Consider the following 25,874-nt stretch of genomic DNA (forward strand, 5'->3'; position numbering starts at 1 on the left):
CTTGCACAGCAGGTCTATTGATGCGGAAACCGGGTGGCAGGAACCGACGCAGGAAACACAACGCTCGGGGCAACAGCTCGCGCTCGGCTCCTCTTGATAAAGGCGTGACCCACTGCGGCACATATTCTTCTTCCTCTCTACACTTAGAATTACTTATGTATGCCTTTTCTAGTATAAAAGACACACATACAGAATATTGACGTGTTGTTATGGTGCCTCAGATATGCGCAATAATTGCTGTTTAATTGACAATTGCACAAGTACGAATGCTGAATCTTGAGCAATATTGGTGGGCGCTGCGGATGGGGTCGGCCGTTTGGAGTATCGTTTTCGCCACTTTGGGGCCGGTTAACGTACCATTAAGGTACCATTAACAGACTAATGTACAGACAGACAGAGATACACAGACAGACAGACCAAAATTTTTGCGTCGAAGGTCCCCGAGAAAGGCTATCGTCTTTAAAACATTGAAAAATAAACGCGAAGCCAGCGCCATCCGCAATTAAAAGCGAAGGCACCTGTGGTTCCCGCGTGAGGGCGCGATTGCCGCGTTTTCCGCAACAGCGCATGCAGCGCCTGTGCTTACCTGTGCGGAAGCGTAAATTCGTATCGAACGCCGAGGGGTGCAAATCGGTTCTCGACAACCGTGCACCAATACACTGCAGAGTAATGGGCCTTGACTGACACAACAGAAAGATTCACGTTAGCCCGAAATTAGTACGAGCCGTGATCGTATAACCGAGGTTTTACTCTACAAGCGAAACTTAGCTAGGCCAATTAGGCTTCGCTAGTGGTTGCAGCTTTGTGCCACTAGCGCTAGCTGCGCGCTTCTTTTTCCCATTGCATGTTTTTTTTTTTTTTAATGCAAAGCATTTCTTAGCGAACTTCGGCGACTTTGAGCGTATCTATCTATCTATCTATCTATCTATCTATCTATCTATCTATCTAGCCGCTTACGTTTTGGTGCTCTCGTTGTCACCCCCTTAACGTGGCGTGAACCAAAATTCGCATGGGAGGGCAAGATCGTTTGACGAATATGACGCGCTGGTCAAGGCATGAATAATGTGACAATCCCGTCGCGTATGTCGTCAAACACTTCCCGCCAGACAGTGCACCCAGGGGCAGGTATGTACCGCTGGTATGCGGGTATGTGCCACAGGTGATTGACACTTATTATCTACCCAGGAACGACGAGAACACACATGGGAAATTTCAACGCGCGAGCGTCAAGAAACACCCGACATCGGTAGCGTCGACCATAAAAATGCAAATAATAAATTTCTGGGTCGCAGCTGGAATCGAACCCAAGCATTCTGCGTGGCAATGAAGCATTCTACCACAGAGCTATGCGAGGTCTCGGAACTACTTTTCAAATAGACGCTAATCTTCGTGAAATGTCAATAGTGGTTGCAGTGCTGCGTATCCCCGATTTTATGAACATTACATATGTACTCCTTTGATACAGCCGTCACGTCGGGTTAACGTCAATTGTAGTTTGTTGCCATGCGCTGAAGTTGTTTAATAGAGCAGTGTCCAGGGCGAGTATCCTCAAGAGCATCAGCGCTTCATATCAGCTTCTGGTGTTCCTATTACGCATGTTCCAGTCGGCATCGTTGCGCAAGTGAAAACAACTGGTTACGTAAACTTCTGCATCTCTTCAACATATGTCTCTGCGTGCAACGTTTGTAAATATATTTAGCGTCATTTCATGACGTGTCGCTCAATAAAAAAATTTGCGACACTGTCACTTTGCCTGCGCATACTTCGTACAACGTTGATTCCCAGGTACGTGGGATCTGCCGATTTTTGTGTGTGTGTGTGTGTGTGTGTGTGTGTGCGTAACTTCTTAACTTCATCTCTGCTTGACACACTACGCTAGGAACTACTTCTCAGTTTTACTTCACTTTCATCATCATCATCATCATCATCAGCCTGACTACGTCCACTGCAGGACAAAGGCCTCTCCCATGTTCCGCCAGTCAACCCGGTCCTGTGCCTGCTGCTGCCAATATATACCCGCAAACGTCTTAATCTCGTCTGCCCACCTAACCTTCTGTCTCCCCCTAACCCGCTTCCCTTCTCTGGGAATCCAGTTAGTTACCCTTAATGACCAGCGGTTATCCTGTCTACGCGCTACATGCCCGGCCCATGTCCATTTCCTCTTCTTTATTTCAACTATGATATCCTTAACCCACGTTTGTCCCCTAATCCACTCTGCTCTCTTCTTGTCTCTTAAGGTTACACCTACCATTACTTCACTTTATTTTATGTTTAATGAAAAGGCCGCTTGAAAAGGTCGTTCATGCGCGTTTCACAGTTACTAGTTGTGTTTTATTGCACTTTCCCATTAACTTTAACGACGGAGCACATTGATCACTGCCCCTGATTTTGTTTGTATCACTTGTTTTTTTTACATTATCATTTTTTATTGATATGTGGGGTTTAACGTCCCAAAACCACCTTATGATTATGAGATATGCCAGTGGAGGGCTCCCGAAATCTCAACAACCTGGGATTCTTTAACGTGCACACAAATCTGAGCACACGGGCCCATTTTCACCTCCATCGAAAATGCAGCAGCCGTAGCCGGGTATCAACCCCGCGATCTCTAGGTCAGCAGGCGAGTAGCTTGGCCACTAGACAACCAGGGTGGGACATATTGTCATTTTTGCGGGTGACCAGGAAATCGGCCCGAAAATGACCAGGAAATCGGCCCGAAAATTTCATCTTCGATACCCGATTTGTTCCTTTATCTCAGTCTCAAATGTAGCTTAAGCATTCTGACATGCGCGCAGCATAAGGAGTGATCAAACAATATCCCGCGGCCTCCGATGTCGTGTGTGATGTGGAGACCGTGTTATACGAGCAGTCATAGTTGGGAGCAAGGTATACCTCAAACGGGAGGGAGAGCGGGGCTATCGCTGCTCTCTCAGATAACTATGGAGCACGCTGTCAGGAAGACTCGATCCTTTCTGCTGAAGGAAATACAAGCGGTGAAGAAGCTGGCATAAAACAACAATAAACGAGCAGTGAACAAACAAGTCCGCAAGTCGGCGCGACGGTTTTCGTGAGGCACGCCAGCGTATTCTACCGAGACGCAGTAAGAAAAGCGGCAAAAAGACAAGAAAATAAAAAAAGTAGACGAATTAAGCAGCCACTACTTGGTCGCATTGCGAAGCCAGAAACGTCTTGTCACCAGATGAGTGCAGGCAACGTCCTCAGCCCGTAGAGCGGTAGCTGGTTTGTTTGCAGGATGAATTTGGCGTGTGTTTCTATTAGTAGTACCAACGTATTATGCGCAGGATCCACGATAAAAAAAAAAGAAGTGACTAGGCTACACGAGTACACAAATGAATAATAATGTATGGTGTTTTACGTCCCAAAACCAAGATATGGTCAGGGCTTCGGGAATTTCGTCCATCAGGCGTTCTTTAACTTGCACTGACATCACGCAGTACAATGGCCTCCAGCATTTACCATCCATCGAAATGAGGGATCGAAACCGCGACCAGCAACCGTGCACGGTATACCAACGTTCCACCGAGGTGGACGTTCAGACGAATAAAAGAAGTGGTGATAAGGGAAAAAAAAAGGTTAATCCGTCCTTGATAGGAAACGGACATAATACAACGGTGAAACGAGTTTTCATGAAGACACGTCAATTCCCTGTCGGAAACGTTGTCCGTCGTTTCACGGAAACGATTTCGCGTTCAAGAAATGTAGTCGATTTGTCCATCTGTGATATGACCAGGACATGGTACGGAGACCTGGACGGTCGTGTAACTTATAAGCCAGCTACGTCATGTTGGTGACAAATAGAATGTGCGAAGCATCGATTGACTAATTAGCGTGGATCGTTGGGCGACTGGTTATACATTCTATATAGCAGGGAGTTTTCCAATAGGAGGCCCAATAAAACAGGAGTCTGGAATAAATAGCATTGCGGCCACTGCGCATGCTATAGACCCAGAAGAGCATTTGGGTATTGCGCTATTGCCATTTCTCGAATTTAGAGGGATCCCCAAAGCTTGCCCCAAAATCTGCGGCAAGCAAACATGATGACGCTGACTGAAGGGAAGCAGCTCTTGCTTGACTCAAAGCAAGCACGCACAAAGAGCTTTGGTGCTCCTATTCGAAAACACCCTATTCAAAAAAGCGGGGAAAATGCTGACACACAGAGGAAGGTGCACGTTTTCATAATGTACGTTTGACGTAACACTACGCCTTGACCAGGCAATGTAGCGAATTTTCTGGTTTCCAGTTTATCCCAAGGCTTGCCCACTTGTCACGCAAACAAACAGCAAAAAGAAGTGTCGATTCGAGTGACCATGATATTCCGCCGGTTCATGGCCGGAGTCCTGGACACGAGGTTTCAGCCGAGGCCCGCCATCGAGGAGCATGCCGATGCACTGAAATCTCTCATAATGGCGTAAAAGGCAACCTGAAGGGGAAAAAATTACTATTTATGTCAAATTGCAACCTCAACGACTTATACGTTTTGTAAACGTTTTCGTGGTCATAAATAGTGAGGCATTAAGGCGGCAGCTTTGATCGTGACCATGCATTACTTGCATCACACCACTGAATGCGCGTTGTTGTATTTGAAGTACACGTGATGGCTTCCTTATCGAACGTCATACAGCTAAAACAATAAAATATGCCGAGAAAGTGAACAAAACGTATGCATCTTCAGATTCCGGTTAGTTCAAAAAAAAAAAAAAAAGACTAGACAGCAAACAGTGAAAGAGCGAGAGAAAAAGAGAATGAGTTGGAAAGAAAAAAACTACGCTTCGTTTTCCGGCGACCGTGCGTACACAAGGCGCACAAATTGTTTTCTTTTTTTTTTCTATTTGATCGGAGAAAACATGTGGCCTGTTTGTTGTTTGGAAAGAAAGAAGGGCGCAAACAATGGGGATGCGGCGGAAGCTAATCTCTCCGTGAGCCGGCGGGTAGTCGACGTCCCGAATAGGAACAGATCCTCCCTGCTTCTTTCTTTCGCCATCGCTTTTTACTTTTTTCGGGGGTAAAAAAAAAAAAGCGCGGCGGCGAGCTTTGACGAAAAGTTCGCCGCTGCCGGCGCCTCCGGCGATTTCGGCTCGGGTGGGCTGGTGCACGGCAGTGGGATGTGAGAAAGAAAAAAAAAACGCTACCCTCGAGTAAACGACGCGTTTTTTCAGTTCTGCCCCTCCGAGGTTGCGCTGCTGCAGTGGTGTGGGCATGTTTAAATGTAAGCATCTCGTCACACGATTCTCGAGGCACCAGCCCAAAGTCCTTGACAGCGAGGCGATTCTGACTCGAGCCTTTCATGTCCACGATCCTTGGCAACGTTTGTGGGCATCATACACTGCTTTGCGCCGCATACATTGGCTAATTACCACCTCTCACCACTGGTGCACTAAAAATGAACAGGGTAACAGTTAGGCCAACAAATGGCGTACGCGTTGCCATGGTTACAGGGCTGTCACGTGATACTTTGTGGTTGTGAAAGGTGATGGCTACACTATACCGCCTCAAAGCTTTACAAGGGGTGTTTAAATAAAGAGCAGTGTTGCAACACATCTGAAAGACTTGCGAAGCGTGGAAATGCGTTAGCCTGACGAAGGAGACGCCAACAGCTTCGCTATTTCATCGATTTCCGACAAGAGGAGCTGGTTGAAATATTAGTAGATTTTTGTCATTGGTTGACTGAAGTTGTCGTAGAAACAGGGTCTTTTTCTTTCGTTTTGTTCATGTACAGTTCGTTTATGAAGAGCACCGTATCCCTTCAATATATGTGAGGCCTTGACAAAACGCACAGCAGCTGTGTTTCCTACTGAGTTGACTTGCGGCGCTTCGCCTACTCCGTGCAGCTACAGTGCACCCGTGACGGCCGACTGACGGGCTGTTTCCATCTAGAAGAATCAGCCATGCACCGAGCAAACGTGCGAAATTCGATGGCTGAAAATCCAGCAGATGTCATTTTCTCGACGTGAACAGTTCGGGAAAACGCAGCGCACCGTTGCATGCCGCATGTAACGTTTACAACATGATTCCGGTATTGCTAATTTGTAAGTAAAGTTAAGTATTCTCCGCGCGCCACGCAAGCAGTTACCACGAAACAAAAAATTGGCAGAAACGTGGTTTGAACAATCACTTCGCGACATGCTCTCAGACTTCGCGTCAAAGGCGCTCTTCTTTTACAGCGAAAGCTGTTATGGGACCACAACTCGGATCTCGCGCAGGGCTATAGTTGCCGGCCGCCGCCGCCGGTGTCTGTAACCACTGTCGCACGAGATAGGGGCTCTAACCCGGGTTGCGCTGAGTGCCAGCCCAGCTTTCTACCACTGAGCCATGCCAGTTCTCGTGACTGGTTGGCAAACTTGCCTTAGGCAGGCTTGATGTCGGGAAAGCAATCGCGTTAATACGATTTATAAAGCGTTTTAAGAGAGTGAAAAAGCAACCAGTTGTCGCACAATGCGAATAGCGTAACGAGTGGGTCGTCTAATGTTTCAGATCATTACAAAAGCTCGTTCTTGTTCAACTGTGGCGCTTACCCTTTTCAGGCATAATTCCTCGTCGTCATCAGCCACTGCATGAACAATTTGCATAAAAATTCCTCGCGATAGTTTTGCGGATATCAGAAGAATGACAAAAAATAGCATAGCGAATGCCGGCCTAATACCCCATTTTTTTATTATTAATGCCGTAGTGGGCATCAAGCAAGTGTGCTTGCAGCAGTTACCCAAAGAGTGTTTAGAAGAGGCTCTGAAAATCCGCTCTTCTAGCTTTCACTGTGACTGTGCTGCGCCTACCGCGCAGGCCTGGTGCTGTTTTGTTTTTTTTTTGTTTTTTTTTTGGGGGGGGGGGGGGGGCTGTTTTATTCGCGTGTAGACTGAACAGACTGAACAGCCAAGATTCAAATAAACACCGTCGTTTATTCTGCGTTGGTAGTTATAGTCGAAGGTGGAAAGGGTTAGCAAAGCTGAGGGCCAGGTGAGAGCACGCATGATACAATCGTGCATGCAGATAGCACATGTGCTTTGATAAGATATGATACAAGGGCGACGCTTCTCTATAATATAACCTTGTCCTGCGTCAGGTGTAATTGGAAGTGTCCTACAAACAGACTGACGGACGGACGCATTGACAGAAGCACGAACGGACAGACAGATGGATGGATGGACGGGTGGACGCTTCGCTCCATTCATCATCATTCACTTCGTGAATATGCTGCGGTGTTTTTTTTTTTACTTTTCACAGCATTTGTTTACGTTTTGCTTCTTTCTTTCGAACGAGTGTGCTCCCAAATATGTTTATTTTTTTATTTACCTTGATGGCAACGTGATAATGCGCCCGTGGCAGATTACAATGATTTCGAAACAATAGATCAGTAGGGTATGACTAGTACGACTCTTTCTAAAGTATTCTGTACTTGCTTAGAATTTTAGCAACCCATTGCGCAGGTGCGTCTGGTTAACTTCCCTGCCTTTCCTTGCTTCTCTCTCTCTTTCTATTCCAACATAATGCACTATACTGCTATTTCAGCAATATATTAATGAACAAATGTATCCTTGGGATCGAGCATATCGAACTAGAGGCAACTAGTGCTCGTTGAGCCAATGCAAAAAAAAAAGAGAAACTATAATAACAAGCACCACAATCTCAAGTGACCCAAGTCGCTATCCCCGCGAACCATGTCCACCCTCCCCCTCTCGCCAAGTCACGGCTTTCATTCATTCTTTCCATTTTTTTTCTTTGCTTGTATCTCGGGGAGAGGGAATGGGTGCATGCATGCGTGAGTGTGCGCATGCATGGTTCGGACATATCGTGAAGTATTCTGATATGAACAATTACTCGTTTCATCAGCCTTTTACTTTAATATGACTGCCCGCCGTGGTGATATGGTGGCTAAGGTACTCGGCTGCTGACCCACAGGTCACGGGTTCGAATCCCGGCTGCGGCGGCTGCATTTCCGATGGATGCGAAAATGCTGTAGGCCCGTGTGCCCAGACTTGGGTGCATGTTAAAGAACCCCAGGGGGTCGAAATTTCCGGAGGCGTCCACTACGGTGTCTCTCATAATCATATGGTGGTTTTGGGATGTTAAACCCCACATATCAATCAATAATTACTTTAAAATTTCTCTTTTGACCATTCATTGCTTTGATTAGCTACTGATTGACAAAGGCATAAAAAAATAATAGGCTGGTTCGAACATCTTATGAGAGAAGAATATATATTGTCACCGTAAATAACGAATGAACCATTATAGTGACGGATTTGGACGAGCTCAGTTCCCTTTGAAACCTCTTGGTGATTTTCTCACTTTCTCGCTTTTTTTTCTCTCTCTGTCTATTTGACGGCAAAAAAAAAATGTAGGCAATCTCATCATTTGACAGATTTATTGATTTTTTTTTCTTCGTGCTGCTGACAAATAACGTAGTGATCCTCGAGGTGAAGTCTAAACAGTCTTAAGAGCAATTTCTTAGCCTGCATGCGGACAAACATCTCAACAGGCGCTTTCGTCTGCCGCTATGCAGTCGCAGCGTTAAGGTGCTAAGCTTGTGAAACATATAATGCCACTTGCGCGTGTCGTCATGACGGTTAGTGTCTTGGCTTTTCGCATCACTCTAGGTCTGTAGACCATTTTACCAGGATTTCCCGTAAATTCATTGCGTAGTGCAAATAAGTGTTAAGAGCATAGGAAACGAAAACAAAAAACAAACGCGAACGGAATCTAAAAAGCAAGCCCTGTGTATACAGTGCTACGACGTGGGATATATATATATATATATATATATATATATATATATATATATATATATATATATATATATATATATATATATATATATATGGGCAGGCACGTGATTGAGTGGCCATAGCGTTGCAAGTAATCAAGTAGACCCTCCGTGAGCGGTCACAACGTGGTTTATTTCGACGTTTCGGCCTATAGTCTGGCCTTCATCAGGATTTCTGCTCGCAATTTCCAAATATCCTGCCAAAAAAAAAGAAAAAAATAAGGTACAAGTACAAGTGGCGGGGTTATTTTTCTCGTTCAACCTTTACTAGTCCTTCCCTCTTATTCTCGACCCCCACGTAGGCGACGTAAGTGATCTTTGAAGTTCTATATAGTGAGAGACATTTCGAAAAGGCGCTTGGTGGTGGGCTTGGCAGCCTCCCAAGAATAAGGTGGAAATATGAAAATATCAAAGTCAAAAGTTCTACTGCTTAAGGCTCCTTACACAACACTGCGTAACATGAGTGACGCCATGTGCAATGCGCCTGCGCATTACACAAGCTATAGCTTCATGCTTACCGAAGCAGAGTCATCATTTTTATTTGTTCCACTCAAGCATCATGTATTTTTGCTCGCGATTTTCAAATATCGAACCACAAAACACAATTTCACGATTATTTAACCCTGTGACATGTGGGGTTTAACGTCCCAAAACCACCATATGATTATAAGAGACGCCATAATGGAGGGCTCCGGAAATTTGGACCACCTGGGGTTCTTTAACGTGCACCCAAATCTGAGCACACGGGCCTACAACATTTCCTCCTCCATCGGAAATGCAGCCGCCGCAGCCGGGATTCGATCCCGTGACCTGCGAGTCAGCAGCCGAGTATACCCTAACCACTAGACCACCGGGGTGGGGCATCTCGGCATGAAAGAAAGTTGAGACATGAAAACTCCTGTCTATTTCTGGTGATGCGAAAAAACATCACTATATATGAAAGACATTGTAAAATTGGTTAACTACATGCTAACTTAGTTCAGCAGCTAATTGGTAAATATACATGTTGATCTATTTAAAGTTGAAACACAACTGCTGTGCATCTAGAATGCATCCATGTGAACATTGATTTAAGCTTCTCGTGCTTCAATCAGCACTTTGAAATATCTAGCTCAGCACATGCGATGTATTGGTATTACAAGGTCAAGGGTCTTCGCAGCGATACGCTACGGGCGGAGATTTTGAGGGCTGCAAAATTGCATAAGTGACGTGATCAGAAGAAGCACATACCGTCGCACGTATCACCACTGTGAACTTGACTGGTATAAAAACTGGGTGCGCAAGAATAAATGAATTTGTGGGCCATATGCAATACTTGAGGTACGATATGACACATACTGTTGGTTAACTTCTCGACCTAGTGCCCGTGATTAAATCAGGTGCTATCGGAGCAAGTTCTCTGTAAGCCACTAAGCAAACCATCTCTGTCTTAGGCAGAGGCACAGGGGTGCTAAGTGATTGACGATGGCAACATCACATGCCCCATGCTGCAAGCATTTGAGTGAGACCCTTTAATTTGCGGAATCTAACGAGGTTGAGAAAGGACTACGGAAGAGAAAACTGGCATCAACACGTTTGTAGCTCAAAAAAAAAAAACGCATGTTGATTTCCCCGAAAGGAAGGTCTCCAAGTTGATGAAGTTCTCTTATTGACTCTTGTACTGCCTTCTAGCCATGACATGATTTATATGGTATGACTAATGCTAGCCAAGTTGCCGTTTGTTTCGATTATTAGTGTCACTCTTCTGATCAACTATGAAAATTCCAACGAACACTTCTAGCCATGACATGATTTATATGGTATGACTAATGCTAGCCAAGTTGCCGTTTGTTTCGATTATTAGTGTCACTCTTCTGATCAACTATGAAAATTCCAACGAACAACGTAAGTTTCAGAACTGTATATGGATTCACCCTCCACAAGGGTCCTATACAGGGTGTCCCAGGTAACTTGAGCGAGAGTTTAAAAATATGCTGGCACATGCCATTGCGACGCGACCAAATGCACGTTGCTCATTGTTGCCTGGAGTTAGACTATTTTTTGTGTTCTCAAATATTGTTTAATTGTATCTGTTTAATTAACTAACAATTGAAGGAACCAAGATGGATAAAAAATTTCCATGAGAAAGTTGTAGATCGGTTTGTAAAACGTCCGAATAGATAGTTTTGAACTTTATATATCTGTTGAGTATTAGTGTTTTTTTGCTAATTACAAATGCCCGCGAAATACAAAAAATACCACGTGACAAACCCGCTCTCGCGTCAGTGCGCACGATGGTTCTAGTTAACGTTCCGCGTACGAACCACACGCTTCCCTCGCACCGGTTCATGACAGCGATAAGAAGTCACAGCCGTTATCGTTTTCGCGGCCGATAGCAAAACGTGTTCATCGTAGAGCCACCACCATCGTTGAGGCCCTGCCGAGACAGCACAATGGGGCAAATGCTATGGTCGTTCATACGCGGAACGTTAGGGGGCACTAGAATCATCGTGCGCACTGACGCGAGAGCGGGTTTGTCGCGTGGTATTTTTTTTATTTCGCAGGCATTTGTAATTAGCAGAAAAACACTAATACCTACCAGATACAATGTTCAAAACTGTCTAATCAGACGTTTAGCAAACCGATCTAAAACTTCCTCATCGAAACTTTTTATCCATCTTCGTTTCTTGAAAAGTTAGTTAATTAAACAAATCTAATTAATTAAACAGATCTAGTTAAACAATATTTGAGGACACAAGAAATAGTCTAACTCCAGGCAACGGTGAGCAACATGCATTTGGTGGCATCGTAATTGCGTGCGCCGGAATATTTTTAAACTATGGCTAAAGTTGCCTAGGACACCCTGTATATTAGCTAGCGTGCGGCTTGTGCGATGCGATCCAACAGTGATCCGTGTAGGTGGAGAGTCCTTTCAACACGTGCATTGTATGTCTGAATACATGTATTCACTTAGCCGCCACCCATAGGTCAGCCACAAGATACACTTGACGATCCAGTTAAAACGCGGTGCTCTCAAATAGCGGTCCGCTCGAATAGCGATGCCGTCGTGCTCGGCTACCGACAGCAAGCGGTCTCCGTTAAATGCGTTGTCTCTCCCTTCCGCGTCGGATGAGAGGACACCGAAACCTGACAGGAGATTTGAGCCAAAACGGTTCTCCCGAGGCGTGAGGGAGGCTGTACAAGTGAAGGGGAAAGGGAGCACGGCGGAAACAAGGGCGCACCTTTCGTTCGTTCTCCGTCAAAAAGCGGCAACCAACCAACATGCGCCGCCGGCGTGTACCGCTTCGCGCACGGAGCCTGGATGTGCGCCGCCGCCTGCGTGTAGTGCACATCACTCGCGGCAGCTGAGAGAGGGCGAGCGAATCTGCCGCTGCACTCAGACCCCGGCGGCAGGCGCGTGCACACGGCGTTGGGGGGAGTCAAAGGGCCATGCCGACAACTCCACCAACTCTGCATTGAGAAATCCATGATCGGCGCTACGAACACCTAGGTGGCGGCCAGGCCATTCGCGTCCGACACGTTCCGGACCACCGTGCCGTGTCCCTGCAGTGCTCGGTGCTGTGCCCGGAGGCAGCGCTGACGGCGATGGTCGTGTGCCTCACCTGGGGCTGCCAAGCCCCCGCGGCGGCCCTGTGCGCCCCGGTTTTGGGCCCGCCGCAGCCTCCGCCGCCTCCGCAGACGACTACCACGACGTTCTGCTCCGTGATCCCCATCCACCCCTGGAAGCAGTCGTAGTGAGTACTCCTTGATCGCCTGTCACTAGTTGAACGCGTTCGTGAAGAGAAACTGCTTACGCTCATGAATGGAAACGCTAGCAGCACAGCGTCTCTTCTTCCTGATTGAATTTCTCCCCTTTTCGAAAAACAACTTCACCTACTCCTAGGTCACAGGACAGGCAAGTTCAAGGATCTTGCGGTTTTGCGCGCATTCCTCATTTAACCCGAGCTGTATCCCCTGGTACACTCGTTCACGCTACTCATCTGGATTATCGTCAAATGTCTCTTCGAGGAAGTTTCGGCAAGTTATTGCGGCTTATGCTAAATGGAAAACCTACACGAACGGCGCTTTGTGAAAGTGCGTTCGCGAGGTTTGCGTGTAGACGAAAGAGATGTCGCCCGTTGGCTCTAGTGACGTCGGAACATGCAGGGGCTCAGACACGCCTGCTGGAGCTCAGATGACAGATAAATCTGCGATTTGCATCCACGCGTCACCCGTGATCCCCATCAGTTCGCTCTACAGCATGATCGGCAGAGTTACAAAAAAAAAAAAAAAACCGTGAGTTCATTCCAAGGCATGCGCCAATTTTCTGATTCATTATCCGTGCCATACTTAAGATATCTTGCTGTTATCGTTACTTCGAAACTAAATTTCGAGTCGGCGAAAACGACGAAAACAGCTTCGTATGCAAGGCTTGTAATAATCTGCGTAGTATTCAACCCGAAATTAAGAGATTTAGTAAGAGCAAGAGAAAAAAAGGAACGTTATTGGAACATCAACCGATGGCCGACCATGGGAAAGTCCCCTTCCGCTGTCGCCCTGCAGATTCAGTGAGTAACATTTTTTGCTGCAATAAAATTAGGCATGTTGGTCGTAGATTGCGCAACATAGACGCGACGCAAAAGAGAAGCTCATGCGTATGACATCATCATTGCCATGACAACAGGTGTCGGCCCCATCTTATGCTCTCATCGTTGGTGTCATCAAAAATTGAAAAAAAAACCGCTACAAGGTATCACCCACAGGTGAAACAAAAACGACAAATTATGTTAGGTTTGTAAATACTAATCGCTAAAGAATGAAAGGCATGCGACGTCCTTCGTAATCCGTTTCGTGAATGACGTAGCGGCAGCTTAAAACCGCCGCTGTTCGGTGTATGGCTTCCCTGTAGTGTGTATCTTCTCGGAAACAGGCGAAATAACGTAAATATGTGTGTCTAGTGCACCATCTCCTGTCACGTCATCTCTAACAACACACTTTTTATCTTTTCGTCATTCTTAAAATCCACGTTAGCTGCGCTTCACACGCAGGTCTTTCACCTTGAAACAAAGTCGTTCAATACAATTCAGTTAACAGCACGCGTTAACACCCGCGCATCTCCAATAAATGCCTGCTTCTGCACCGATGGCTAACTTATTGGAGCTGATTTCACACATTGGCTGTACCTACTGCTAATAAAAGCTGATGACGGCCATTTCGCCTATAATTTTGAAGCATACTCTTCCATCTACTCCAACGCACTCTCTTCCTCGCTTTAAAATTTCTTATTGCTGCTCCACTTGTAAATGCGTTTTCCTGTATATTGTTTTTAAATGGTGTTTGCTTTAGCCGGGCATATTCACGTCAAGAAAGAGTGCACCTACCTTTTTTTTTTCTTCGCAATCCTTCAGGCGAAAAAAAAATGAAATGTAATGAAGGCATCGCACTGAGCCCATGAGCCATCGTTAATGTATATTACAAAAACAGGACTTTTAATTTGCGTCTTCAGGTTCCCCGTTCACAAGAAAAGATGGACATACGACGGCGACAATGCTTTCTTCAGAACGAAATAGCTCGGATCAGTGCCGGGGGAAACTCCTTCCAAAAGGATCAAAATGTGGGCCAGTTGGTAATTCATTTTCTTCGATCAGCGAACTGGGAGCGCAGAGAAAACACAAAGGACGAAGCGAGGAACCACACAACACGAGCGCTCAACTATCAACTGATTTATTTTCCACATCGGAAGGACATATATAAACACAAAATGCGCATGTCAAAAAAGATTATGACGAAATCAAGGGCAGCATGCGAAGCGTGTAATCAAGGCACATGTCTAAGGGTTATCTAGGTAGCTGAATTCACAGTCAAGTAGTGAGAAGGAAGGATGACTTATACATTGGTCCGCATTCCTGGAAATGTGATAGGCTTCAGAAATTTCGCGCGTAGTTTGATGAGGATGCCGGAACAGAACAATTGCATTCTCAAACAGAGGTTGGCACTTGCACGAAACGCAATGTGACGCTAAATGGGAGTAAGGTGTATTTTTCAACGAGCTTCTGTGTTCCCTGAGACGCACGTTCACACATCGGCCGGTCTGGCCAATGTACATACGTCCACAAGAAAGGGGTATCTTATATACTACTCCGGTGATGCACTTAACAAACTTAGTTACGTGCTTCTGGAGGCATCCTCTACCTTTAGATGCATTATGTGCCCTCCTGTGCACCATTGAACATATACTGGCCAATTTATTGGGTGCCGAGAAAACCACGCGCACACCGAACCGGTTTCCCACGTTTTTTAACGTGGTCAGCCCTCGGAAAATGTTGCCTGCATACCTTGCAAAGTGGTTTCGTAGCACAGTTGGAACGGCTGATAGGTGCGGGATACCCTTCCTACGTAATAGCCTCAGTCTGGGAAAAGCTCTTGCGTACGGTCAAAAATAATGAAAAACGCACATGTATTTCTTCAGAGAACAAGGAAGAGAATAAGAAGCGCGCGGCAGTAATCCCCTACATTCATAAAATGGCCCATGGGTTAAAAAACGTGGGAAACCGGTTCGGTGTGCGCGTGGTTTTCTCGGCACCCAATAAATTGGCCAGTATATGTTCAATGGTGCACAGGAGGGCACATAATGCATCTAAAGGTAGAGGATGCCTCCAGAAGCACGTAACTAAGTTTGTTAAGTGCATCACCGGAGTAGTATATAAGATACCCCTTTCTTGTGGACGTATGTACATTGGCCAGACCGGCCGATGTGTGAACGTGCGTCTCAGGGAACACAGAAGCTCGTTGAAAAATACACCTTACTCCCATTTAGCGTCACATTGCGTTTCGTGCAAGTGCCAACCTCTGTTTGAGAATACAATTGTTCTGTTCCGGCATCCTCATCAAACTACGCGCGAAATTTCTGAAGCCTATCACATTTCCAGGAATGCGGACCAATGTATAAGTCATCCTTCCTTCTCACTACTTGACTGTGAATTCAGCTACCTAGATAACCCTTAGACATGTGCCTTGATTACACGCTTCGCATGCTGCCCTTGATTTCGTCATAATCTTTTTTGACATGCGCATTTTGTGTTTATATATGTCCTTCCGATGTGGAAAATAAATCAGTTGATAGTTGAGCGCTCGTGTTGTGTGGTTCCTCGCTTCGTCCTTTGTGTTTTCTCTGCGCTCCCAGTTCGCTGATCGAAGAAAAAGGGGGAAACTCCTCCCTGTTACCCATTAACGCGAATCTGCCCCGCCACGGTGGTCTAGTGGCTAAGGTACTCGGCTGCTGACCCTCAGGCCGTGGGATCAAATCCCGGCTGCGGCAGCTGCATTTTCTATGGAGGTGAAAATGGGTCTGTGTGCTCATATTTGTGTGTGCACGTTATAAAGAACCCCAGGTGGTTGAAATTTCCGGAGCCCTCCACTACGGCGTCTCTCATAATCATATGGTGGTTTTGGGACGTTAAACTCTGCATATCAATCAATCAACGCGAATCTATATGAGCTTACACCCTATGCTTTCAAGCTCTGATGGCATTGAATGTTGGGCCGCCAAGGAATAAACTGGGTGATGTGTGCGCTCATTTTTTGTAAAACAAAGTATATTGCACGTATACCTCGCATTTTAAATGCACGCCATCGAAGGGTGTATGATGTGATGAGAAGTGATTGGTGCGAATTCCCTCACCTTACAAATGGTAAAATCGTGTGATTACACATGCTGCACGTGACTGTTCTGGGGTATTATCTTCAAGTTATTGCTCCAAGTTGTTGCTCGAACATCATTGTAAACTAGATAAAAATGAAAGACCAAGCGCATAAGACGAATCTGCTTTTCTTCTCCCGATCTTTTACAGGGACGCTGTTTTAGTTTCCAATCCCTGGCCCGCTGTGTTATCTCTAATTTATTGCCCGCTTTGTTTTACGTTTGCGACTGACAAAAAAAAATGCGTCCTCCGAACATCCGTCTTTCTCACTAGTCCAAATCGCTCTTATATATAGAACTTCTGTTTGTAAACAGTGTTTTAAATTAGAAAGAAACAAGTTGTTGAGTAAGGCGAGTTGGCTGCCATTGTTTCATCAAGCGTGCACGCCCGACGCCATGAGCCATTGGCGTATAGTCAAGGGGTGGCCCTTTAAACCCGAGACCCCCCCCTCCCCCCCGCCCTCAAAATTTCTTTTCGCCATGCGTACATAGCGCAATATTACCATCTACCAGCCCGGCCCCCACTTTAGATCAAAGAGGCGGCCCCCACCAACACACAAAAAAAAAAACTGCATACAACTTCCTGCCACTATATGCTTATTGGCTACTAGTGCCTGTGATCTATTCAACACTGGGTCGGCCGCAGTTAGGAATGCTGTGCTTGCTTCATTTACAAAAAAAAAAAAAAAAATCAGTGTGCGTGCAACAGACAACAAGAGTACGTCGAACATAGCATTAAAACTGACCATTTCACATTTATTTATTTATTTATTTATTTATTTATTTATTTATTTATTTATTTATTTATTTATTTATTTCATTAAGCGCGCGTGTGTATATACTGCTGGAGTGCTGCACGTTAGCGCGTCGCGGTGCGGACAGGTGTGATTTTTAGATTGTCGTTCAATGCTGTCACAGCAGCAGTATATAGCCAGTCCGTGAGACGCTATAGACATGAAAAAACCCTTACAAAAAGCACCATGAATATTTTTTTTTTGTAATTGTCAGGTTTCAAGGTACGATCTAGTTGCCGACAACACTATATGAGCGCCACTATGATTTACTTTAAAGAAACGGTGTGAATATGTATTGGTGTTCTGGAGCATCTGAACAAACTGACTTGTCTTCTTCAAGATCATTCCTTGAACTTGTTTAAGTTGCAACCTTGAAGCAGACAAGTCCATTTGTCGAAACGTCTTTTCCACACAAACCGTTTTTAAAAATTTTTCACTGAGATTTATTTGGCTCGCCGGCACCATGTAATTTTCGGTCCACTTTGTGTAAGGTTAACCTACGCTCCATCGCACTAGCAGCGCCCACGACAAAGTAAGAAAGTTCTAGTTTCGCAACGTTTCCTTCGAATCAGCATTCGGCCGGGATCGATCCCTATATATGTTGCTTGGCTCGGAATTCGTGGGGTTCTTGAAACTGCAGATCAACGACACCTTATTTTCGGTCGTATGTTCGGAAGGTCCACTACTCGTACCCATACATCATCACGCGAACAAACGGGGCGCATATGTGTGCGCAGGGTTCTCCGATAGAGAAGGTGGGGAAAGGGGATGCCCCCCCCCCCCCAGCCATTGGTGGAGTCCGAAAGAAAACAGGCCCACAGTGGATGTATAAACCAAAATGACGCGATGACGCGCTTCTCACAGCAGTCAGCCATTGGTTCGAGGGTGTTGGGGAGTAAATGTGGAAAGTAAGCAGTTCTTCGAATGCAATATAAGGTCTCCTTGGTCGCCATTATTGTCTAAAAAATTCGTAGCCGTAACCCTGAGAATTAAGGAAAATTACTTCTAAAGTCCGACTATATATATTCACGCCCCTCTTTCGTGCCCCCCGCCCCGCCGACCTTCCCCGCTTCCCCATGCGCACATGAATTTTATTTTATTTTGTATTTACTGATGCCCTCATGACCAAAGGCATTACGGAGAATAGTGGTCATAAGCAATTCAAGACAAGAAAAACTGTTGCAGCACTGTTGAAAAAAAAAAGATTAAAATTCAAGCGTTATGTTTATGGGTTATGCAACCATTCAAGCGTTATGTTTATGGGTTATACAACCATATCTGTGTACGCCCTAACAAAAATAAAAAGAAGGCAATACAGAACGTTGTTTCCTGTCTTAGCATACAATGTTAGCTAAGTTATCACAAAAACAACGTTGTCCTCGAGGCCGGCTATGGATCCGGGGAGTCACTTCTACGCCATGACATTAAAGTGGCTTTAAGCTGATTGTGTATTGTATAGTTTGTTCTTCGTTGCACTATTTTTGGCCGAATTCTCTTTGCATAGTTGCCATCTTTTGTCTATTCTTAGAAAAGCCCGATGTTATAAAACATCGATAACGTGGTTGTTTATCTTCTGTTTACCCGTTGTACTAGCTGGAAGGCGCGCGATGAAGCGGCCACGGCGGCAGCATTTCGATGAGGGCGAAGAGCAAAGAGTACCCGTGTGCTTAGATTTAGGCGTTCAGGTGGTCGAAATTGATTCCACTCGCTCTCAGGATTTCGTGCCGACCGGTTGTGCCCCCGCGATCGCCAACGACAGCGCAGCTCTGGCCGACTGACTCGCCCTACGCCATCTCCTGCCGCCGACAAGAGCTCTCGCTCAGTGGTGTCCCGTCCTCGGACTCCTGCGACCGTGTCCATCTTTCCTATCTCCTCTTTACGTCCGTCGTTTTCTGTCGTTCACTGTCGCTGCACCTCGCTCTCTCCTTCCTCTTTCTATATATACCTTTTAATCCTATCCTTTTAATCCCCCCTTACCCCCATCCCTCGTGAACTACTGTTGAGGGGTCGCACTCTGATGCAGACAGTTACGGGGCTCACTTTTCTCTTCTTTTCTCTTTAAGAATCACGCAAGAAAGAAATTGATTCGGAGTTTCCCAGTACTGCGTACCTCATAATTATAGCGAGGTTCTAGATCGTAAAACTCAGCAATTATTATTCTGTTCTACTGTTGTTATCATAACTGAGTCATTTTCGTGTTTGGAAAAAAAGCAAGCCTTAAGCAAGCCTTCTCGTTTTTCTGTTTTATATTCAGAATTGTGTATTCGGTTTTTAAAAACTCCTTTGAAACTCTTTCACGCCGTTCACTTCACAAGGTAAAACAGTCTTCCACGCCACATTCATTCTTCAATTCAGTCAGCCAAAGACACCAACAATCTATTCCTTTTTCCCCTACAAGACTCCAGGACGCCAAACACTTGACCGAAAGGACAATTACTCGTTGTTATGTAAACACAGCAGAACACGGGTGCAGCCTCACGCTTGCGGCTTGCAGCGCGTAATTCGATATCGGTCGCGCTCGGCGACCGGCTGGAGCACGATCGGCTTCGGTACTCGAGGGCGGCTCAGCTTTCGGAGAAGCACGGCTCCGTTCACGATCTCGGAGCGCCAGAGAGACTTTGGCCTCTCGGAAACCCGACGACGTTTTGAACCGACTGGCGCGTGCACCAGCCGAGCACCATGCGGTCGTCGGCTCCCCCGGCTATTGCATTTACTGGCAGCCAAGAAGCAGGGTCGTACAGGTGGGTGTGGGAGTCGACAAGTTTTCCGGAATGGTCCGGCTGCCCGACTGTTAGGTGCGGCCACGGTGGCTGAATTTTGGTGAGGATCACTGGTGTACTTCCACTTGCATGCACGGTAAAGAACCTCAAGTGATCTAAATAAATCTGAAGTGTGGCGTGCCTCGTATAGTCATATCGTTAAAAATCGTGAATTATTATTATTATTATTATTATTATTATTATTATTATTATTATTATTATTATTATTATTATTATTATTATTATTATTATTATTATTATTATTATTATTATTATTATTATTATTATTATTATTATTATTATTATTATTATTATTATTATTATTATTATTATTATTATTATTATTGCCACAGGCAGACACCACTGAAAATCTTGGTATGTCCTCCTGCGCTCAATACATCCGTCGACACGGTAGCCACCAGCTCCTGGAGAGAGAGGTTCATTGCGACGTAAAAGGTCGGCCTGAATCAATTCCCTTACCTGCTGCTCAGTGTTAGGAAATGAGTGGGGGAGGGTTGGAAAAGAAATAAGAGAGAAGGCGTTGATGAAATAAGAACTTGTCCAAAACTCTTTTACAGTATTTCGCATATGTAGTTACGTCTCATCCAAAAGCTTGTTCAGAACTTTCAGAATATTGCTCTGATGACGTAGGGGAGGTTCAAACAGAACTTTTTTTTTCGATACTTGTTGTTTGACAGGATTACTCGTGGCTCTCTATACACATCCCTGTCTGCATATCGCCCCACCGCCGTAGCCTAAGGGGCTAAGGTACTCGGCTGCTGACCCGTGGCTGGTCGCGGGATTGGATCCCGACTGCGGCGTCTGCATTTTCGATGGAGGCGAAAATGCTGTGGGCCCGTGTGCTAGCATATTTGGGTGCACGTTAAATCCCACGTGGTCGAAATTTCCGGAGCCCTCTACTACGATGTCTATCACAATCATATGGGGGTTTTGGGACGTTAAACCCCACATATCTATGTCTGCATATCAAATATTAGTAGTGAGTGTCGCTATGCTTCTTTGGAGATGGTTCTGAAGGCACTGTTAGAGATATGTCCTGTATTTAACGGCGTCCTTCCCTACCCGGTCGATTATTTCTTTATTTTCTGCATGCCAAGAGCTATCGATTGTGTGATTCTTTCTGTGTCAGTTCTTGTCAGGTCACTATAGTATGTCACCATAGTAGAACCAACTCGCTCGAGCCAAAATACATTAGAATAGTATAAGTAATCGAGGCATCAAGGCCACTCTGGAAAGATGAGTGTTTGTGGCTCCTCTCCCTGCGCGAAGTTAACCAGCGCGAAAGACGAAGACGAAAGTGACACATTGACAACGGGACCAGCGTTGGCCCTGTCAGCACTGGCACTGTTGCCAATGTGTCACTTTCGTGTTAGTCCTTCTTGCATGGTTAACTTCGAAGATGTCGCACTAACTTGCCCTGACAAAGGCACTCTTACTGCTCGTCCCCCATTGGGCAAAAAAAGATGCACGCTTCTAGCTGGTAATCGCGACCTGACCCGCGAACGACACCTCGGGATTACGGTCAGTCGCAGCAATCGGGAAAGATCAATCTCCAAATGATTCCTATACTAATAGGCGTACGTACGGGAGGGAAGCCTCCTCCCCCTTCTAATTACCCTGGGGGAGGGGTAGCTAAGTCTGCATCATACGTTTACTGCAGGAAAAGGCTGCCGCCATACGTTTACGCAGTCGGACCTGTCCCGTTGTATATAGTCTTAAAAAGCGGGGTTACATGGCCATGCAATGTTTTTGGCGAGAATGGCGGCTGAAGGGCGTTGATGCCGCACTCCTTTATAACTGTTTACATCTCATCTTATATTCTCCGGATAACCGAGGACCAAACACAAGCTATTGTGAGAAGCACAGCCTCGCTTATTATTTTTTTTTTCGAAATCATGTCTTTTGTACTCGACCAACAAGGGGGTATAAAACTTTGCCCCATCCCCCGCCACACCTAAAACGGAGAATTCTGCGAATACCTATATGGCGCCACATTCCCGAACATTCCCGCATTCAAACTGCATGGGCCTATAGATTCGCCGAGTTCGGGAACGTTGTCCCACGTTCTTTGGCGGCGCATCTCGGAGCGAGCGGCGACGTGCAGCCGAACCCCGTCCTCCGCTCGTCACCAATTACAAAACCCAAAACAAGTGCGGAAAAAGGCGACGTGGCCGTGAAAGAGACGCGCCCGTCTTTTGTCTACCATCGTCAGCGAGAAGAGACGGTCTTGACTGACGGGTTTTTGTGACGTTCTGACAGAGAAGTCGCGCTAACCTGCGCGACGCAAGCAGCCGTGTCCGCGCTGTTGCGCGTCGAAGCCGTCGGCGTGCTCCCCACTCGTACATTATGCTTGCTTTTCGCTTCAACGCGCCCACGGTTGCTTATGGCAGGGCATTAGGACAGAGCACCGAGTGGCGTAGAGAGGCTAACATGTGCCTCTTTGGGTGCCGTAATCTGACTTGCTTCCCAATTTGTTTTTTCTGTTTGTCAGTGGGTGTGTCTGTGTAAGTTTATACGACACATTGCAAGTTCACTCAACAGCGTGCTGGAGTGTTGCCGGTGTTACGGGAGTGTGCGAAACGAAGCCTAATGAGGATCAATATCGTCGATTTTACCTTCGTTAACGATTTCGGTATTCATAACCTTCCCCTCGCCCCCTTTTTTTTTGTCAATTTTATGCCATCGCTTTTTTTTTTCGAGTTCCGGTATGTTCCCTTATTATTTTTTTAAACTCATGTTTGGTACACTATTTTATTGCCTTATTCGCTTGTTTGATACTTGAAACTCGGTATAACAAAGTAATGTTCACGCTCAAATTATGTAGTTGAATACTCAAATTCGTAAAATCTAGAACAGACTTTTTCCGTCCTGCGAAATGTAGGATCGTAACTTAGCCATACCGAAACGCTACCATGACATCGCACTTGCCCGCCGCTAATTAACGCATGCGTGTTTGAAAAGTCAGCGAGGCTCCCCGGACGTGGAGCCTTCCATGCTAGGACAGATAGACTGTCACGTGATTCTATCACATTCTGCCGACTGGCAAAAGCTAGGAGAACGAATGCAGTCATTGCTTGAGCCGGCCGAGCAAGAAAGCTGCGAGATCGGTGCCATCTGTCGCATAAACCGTGAAATAGCTAAAGAAACCACCGTGGTGTCCCAGCGAGATCATTTACAGCAGAGGTCTCAAACGCGGGGACCCGCACACGACTTCCATCGTCCCACATTTTTAATTTTCTTAACAGGTTTGTTCGTGAGCTACACAGGCATGACAGGTCTAAAGCAATGCTTTTGTGAGGCACCCCATGTGGTCATCATACGTTAAGATATAGCAGTGAAACAGAAACTATATTTCCGAATCGGGATCAATCAATTCAACTCGGCGTGTAAAGCTATACTGTTCCATCAGAGGACAATGTCCATCGTTTTTGCTGATTAGAAAGTACCTAGAAGATGGTGTAAAAATCTGTAACGACACAATTTTTAGTGCGCGAACTATCAGGGGGGTGCCGCCACTCTCACACACACACACACACACACACACACACACACACACACACACACACACACACACACACACACACACACACACACACACATATATATATATATATATATATATATATATATATATATATATATATATATATATATATATATATATATATATAGCTTTCCCGCGTTTTCTCGCTTATAGCAAGCATCTTGTCGCGGCCCTAGTGGTGTTTTCGGTATCGTCAAAAACGTAATTTACGAATATACGCGAAAAAAAAACGTTTTTTTTTTTCTTCTCTTTAGCGTCAATTTACAACTTTATTTGTATACAGCCGGCGTCCCGCTGTCGTGTATGTAATAACTATCTCGTTAAGCACTGCTTGCAGCTTAGTGCAGTTAATTACTGCTCGTACTGGGAAACAGGCTTCGCGGCAGGCACTCAACTCTAGTCTATATGCGTGCAATTCGCGCTCTGTCGCGCGGGACTGCTGGTGACGTGCACATTCTGTTCCGCATGTGTTCGGCGCACCTGTGTCCGATGCGCACAGCTATATAGCCGCGCTCTTATCAACTGCTCTGTAACCTCGACAGGGACAGCCGTGCACAACAGTGAAAACAAAACTGCTGCCTTACAGGCCTTCCTAGCTTACTACGGCCAACGGGACGCGCTGTTAAACATCCCTCAGCACAGCGATTGATATGTGGATTCTAACGTCTCCAAACCAGCATATGATTATGATAGACGCCGTAGTGGAGGACTGCGGACATTTCGACCACCTGGGCTTCTTTAACGTGCATCCAAATCTGAGCACACGGGGTTACAGCATCTTCGCCTCCATCGAAAATGTAGCCGCCGCAGCCGGGAATCTATCCCGCGACCTGCGGCTCAGCAGCCGAGTACCCTAGCCACTAGACCACCGCGGTGGGTATTGGTGAAGAATAGAGGCCTTAACGAGTAGCCAGTTTATTTTCAAGAGTTTTATATATATATATATATATATATATATATATATATAGTATATATATATAGTATAAAACTGAGTAGCCAGTTTATTTTCAAGAGTATATATATATATATATATATATATATATATATATATATATATATATATCTATATATCTATAAGTGGTGAAAATTAAGTTGAATTTTGTAAGGGGGAGTAATGACGAGTGAGGGAGGGAAAGCTTGGAAAACTTTGAGGTGAGTTCTGAAACCGCGAAATCCCCCGTGGCTACAAAGCCCCGACCCACTCAGTAGCTGCGCACAGGAACATTGCTGCAAACGAAGGCCCCGCCGCGGTGGTCTAGTGGCTAAGGTACTCGGCTACTGACCCGCAGGTCGCGGGTTCGTATCCCGGCTGCGGCGGCTGCATTTCCGATGGAGGCGGAAATGTTGTAGGCCCGTGTGCTCAGATTTGGGTGCACGTTAAAGAACCCCAGGTGGTCGAAATTTCCGGAGCCGTCCACTACAGCGTCTCTCATAATCATATAGTGGTTTTGGGACTTAAACCCCACATATCAATCAATCAATGCTGCAAACGAAGAGCGTCGCTTTGCTTCCACATGCGCCCACATCGCCACTGCCCAGAAATTTCGCGTTTGTTCTGCAATTCTTTGGTCCATAGCAAACGTTTATTATCGTGGGCACACAAAAGCATCGTTTTATTGCGTTAACGATATACCCTCAAATAAATTTTATGATTGTAAATTAGCTATGAAATAAAAAACGAATGTTTATTAAAATCCACATTTCTTCGTATATCTCGCCGTTTTATGAGGAAATGATTCTTTCTGTTCTCTTCGCAAACAAATTTCCCAGACAATTCCTTTATACCGAGCTGAATACGGATGACAAATGTTACAGTATTGTTTGCATCACTCAATGAACACACTGAGTATTGGTGAAATTAAAAGAAAACGCTTCCTGTAACTCAACTTCTGTATAGTAATGCATTAGCCTCCACGCCCAACTGTTCATAGCAGCATACAGATTCCTCTACTATACTGCAAGCTTCTGACGCGAGTTAATAGTAACTGGTGAGGTTTAATGTCTCAAACCCACCAATTTCATTATTATTATTATTATTATTATTATTATTATTATTATTATTATTATTATTATTATTACTATTATTACTATTACTATTATTATTATTATTATTATTATTATTATTATTATTATTATTATTATTATTATTATTATTATTATTATTATTATTATTATTATTATTATTATTATTATTATTATTATTATTATTATTATTATTATTCAAAGTCTATATAAAATTAACTTTCATGATCTTGATGTTTTTCGCAGTCCACTGTTATTGTTTTTATGTCGGCTCTGC

At 45.2% G+C, this 25,874-nt stretch overlaps 1 protein-coding gene across 1 annotated transcript in view; it reads left to right on the forward strand.

Annotated features, from left to right (window-relative positions):
• The first annotated feature begins 12,046 nt into the window (after positions 1 to 12,046).
• Positions 12,047 to 25,874, forward strand: part of LOC119182476 (receptor-transporting protein 3) — a 38,425-nt gene continuing 24,597 nt past the window's right edge. Inside the window, exon 1 of the mRNA XM_037433378.2 lies at positions 12,047 to 12,513. Coding sequence (XP_037289275.2) covers positions 12,365 to 12,513 — 149 coding nt within the window. The 5' untranslated portion in view covers positions 12,047 to 12,364. The remainder of the gene's footprint in view (positions 12,514 to 25,874) is intronic.

This window comes from Rhipicephalus microplus, chromosome 3 (assembly GCF_043290135.1).
Source record: "Rhipicephalus microplus isolate Deutch F79 chromosome 3, USDA_Rmic, whole genome shotgun sequence".
Classification (NCBI taxonomy): domain Eukaryota; kingdom Metazoa; phylum Arthropoda; class Arachnida; order Ixodida; family Ixodidae; genus Rhipicephalus; species Rhipicephalus microplus.